Genomic DNA, 3,423 nt, shown 5'->3' on the forward strand with positions numbered 1-3,423 from the left:
TTGTAATTTAAATAATTCCTTTTTTTTTATATTTTATCCAAATATTAAACATTGTATTCTTTTTTTAAGAATTATTTAAACACTAAAGCTAGAGTAGTAAATATTTTACAAATTTCTTAGCTTGTAATTTAAATAAATCCTTTTATTTATAACTTTTCAACTATTAAATATAAATTATTAAGATAATAAGTATATAAAACCATTCCTAATGTATAAAATTAAAAATAAATAATGAAATTTTTTTTTTATTTTTATTTCAAGAATTGATTGTATTTAATTTATATTGCTGACTTTTATTTTAGTATGATTTAAATATTTTGGGTTAATGTAAGGTACTACACCAAAAATATCTGCTGGTTTATATGACAAATAAGTAAGTCACTGATCATATATAGTGCACATCACCATCACCTTTTAGTCTTTATGACATATGATATATATCTTAATTTTCATTTCTGCAAAAAAAAATTGCTTCTTTTTCTAATAATTTGTGAAAACTATTCATTTGCATAAAAATCATAAATGGCTTCTGCTCGTAAAGAAATTGGAATCACATATGATGACTTATTGGCTTATATTGTTGTCAATCCTAATAAAGTAACCGAAATTGAAGAAACCCTCGGATATGGTAATGATAGCGTTAAGCTCAAATACTTGAGAAAATTGTTATCTTCTAATATTGTTTTCAAGTATGCCTGACTTTGTCATTCCGTCTGCCAATAATATCAAATACTTACTACTTATTCTTGTGCTTTTCTTTCCTCCTGCTTATCATCAAACCTTCATGTTATCATAGAGCAATCCATTGCTGGTAAGTGAGTTGTAATGAATTAGTCAATGTGAGTGAACGCAACCTAGCTTGATTTTCTTCTACGATAATATCGAATATTCTGCTTTCAAATCTCTAACCAGTAATATTAAATTCTTTTGTAGGTAATTTTCCTAATGTAGCTTCCCTACAGAAAGAAATTGAGGATCTTAGTCTTAGAGCGGAAAGTGGTTTTAAGAAGGTACACCACCTTGTGGAAATATCGAGCCTTTCATCAGGTATGTTTTTCATCTGGTCCATCAATCATTTCTACAAACACCATTAACGTTTTGTGTAGGTTTTGTACCGGAAACTGAATTGGGTAAAGAAGTAATAGACAATGGAACAGAAATTACCTTCCCGCTCAACATAACGCAAAGTATTAAAGGACGTGCACTTGGAAGGTTTTCAGAAACACCTGGTAGAGATGCAAGTGAAAAAGAAATACAAGATTACTTTATGAGCGAATGTTATGAACTAGAAAATTATGAACCTATAAAAAAAAAGCTTAAGCTTATTGTTAAAGATACACGCCGATCACTGGTATTAGGAACTCGGAAACCAGATTTTGTATTTATTCAAAAAAATACAAATGTAGATTACTTAAATATTATGGCCGTTGGTGAGGTAAAGAAACAATCTGGTGAAAACTTTAGCAACGCGCAAATAGGACAAGCAATATCATTTGGTGAAAAACTACTTCAACTTCAACCACGGCGAAGTTCTGTTTTAGTACTTTTGACAAATTGTATTATCATTAATATTTATAGGGTGACTAGGGTTGATTTTGATCAACAGACCCGGTACAAATATGAATTTGTGCCACCCCAGCCTTTATTATATAACTCTAATAGAAGTGACAATGGATGGAAATACCTGGTAACAATTATGGAAAGCTCTCCTCAAGACTTGGGATGGGTTGAACCATCATTGAAATTTGGTAGTAACACTGTAATACTGACTCGACCTATTAGTATGGGTAGAACAAGTGTTGTTTATGAAGGAAAACATAATGGTAAATCTGTGGCTGTGAAAATGGCGAAGAAGACAAATTATTATTCTTATTTTGATAGAGAAAGAAGAGTATTGGAAAATCTGTCAAGTTTGGAATCACCTCATATTCCAAAAATCCTTTTTTACAACGATGATACCCTTGTCATGACTCCACTTGGTGAGAAAATTAATAATTTGCGAAAGAAAGATGTCAGAGATATCATTACCACCCTCCAAAATGTTCATTCACTTGGTATTATACATAGAGATCTTAGGAAATTCAACTTTCTTCGTAATTTAAATGATTTAAATAGTAATATTCTTATTGTCGACTGGGGTTATAGCACGAATAATTCTGAAAGTACCTTACCATTTGCAGGGGCATTGGAGTGTATGCCGGACTATGTCCTGCAATCATTAATTAACGAGGAAGAGATTACTTATGAACCACAGGTTGATTTAATCTGTTTCGTGCGATCATTTTACCTAATGCTTCATAAGCCATCATTAACCTTTGGTAAAGATGATGATATCAAACAACGAGCAAGCGTGTTGTTAAATTTCTGGAAAGATTGTAGACGATCAGATATATGGGATAATGTTTATAATACAATAGAAGCCTCAGACTACGAGCAATTAATTCAACATCTTGAAGAATTGTTTTAGATTGCTAAGTTTCGAGTGATTTGGATTGTATCGTTAATTGCTACATCTCTTCTAATGGCTTTATATATCCAAGAAATTAAATGTAATAGCTCATTGTTTCCATCATATATCAATAAAAATTAATAAAACATAGTTCTCCCTTGCGTTTTTTATCTCGTATATGTGTGTACCTATTGCATTGGAATGTTTAACTTATACACCGATTTTATTTCTTGCCAGAATGATCAGCTTTCTGAAACAGAACGCGTACGTGATTATTAAATAAAATCTGATTCTTTCACAGCAGTACAAACTAGCACTATATTTTCTCCTATGGAAATAACTAACGAAACTATTCTATTTTTGGTCGTTATGACAGAATGATAGACAGTAGATTTAGTTGAAAAAATAACCGGGATAATCATAGTTTCCTCAGATTTGCTATTGCGTGAGTTTTTTACGGGGATAAATTAACGCTGCTACTTGAATCTGATTTATCAATTCAAGGTTCGTTTTTGAATTTGAAATAGAAACCAATTGCCGATGGTTAACTAATCGATTCTTGTAACTACTATACTTCGTACACTCCGTGTAGATGCCTTTAATTGGTACAAATGAAAACATTTATTGCGATTACCTCACCTTTTCTTATCGAGAAAATCTTTGTGATCATGGGATCGCCATGTTGTCGAACAAAAAATTGACAATGAAACCGATGCACGTAACACAGAAATTAAGAAACTGAGAACAAAATTAATTCCTATTATACTGTGGAAATCGCATTTATTCAACGCTCGTATTGGAATTGAGTCGCAAGGAAATTTCGATAGGATTAAAACATCGAACTAATCATTAATGATCTCTACGAAAAAAAGACTTTATGCCCTTCTACAGTTTTCGACTGAAGAGCACAGAGTCAATCAGAATGAAACGGAATCAATTACTTCATCTGCCAGCTCTTCGTCGTCCAATATATC

General features: G+C 31.7%; 1 protein-coding gene across 1 annotated transcript; it reads left to right on the top strand.

Annotated features, from left to right (window-relative positions):
* Positions 1–522: 522 nt before the first annotated feature.
* On the top strand, positions 523–2,467 carry OCT59_024284 (uncharacterized protein; the record flags this gene model as incomplete). The annotated part of the gene is made up of 3 exons (XM_066135321.1): positions 523–628; positions 934–1,047; positions 1,107–2,467. 3 exons carry the CDS (start codon positions 523–525, stop codon positions 2,465–2,467), a joined length of 1,581 nt encoding a protein of 526 aa, XP_065991355.1.
* Between the last annotated feature and the right edge of the window lie 956 nt (positions 2,468–3,423).

The sequence above is a fragment of the Rhizophagus irregularis genome, chromosome 4 (genome assembly GCF_026210795.1).
Source record: "Rhizophagus irregularis chromosome 4, complete sequence".
Taxonomy (NCBI): Eukaryota; Fungi; Glomeromycota; class Glomeromycetes; order Glomerales; family Glomeraceae; genus Rhizophagus; species Rhizophagus irregularis.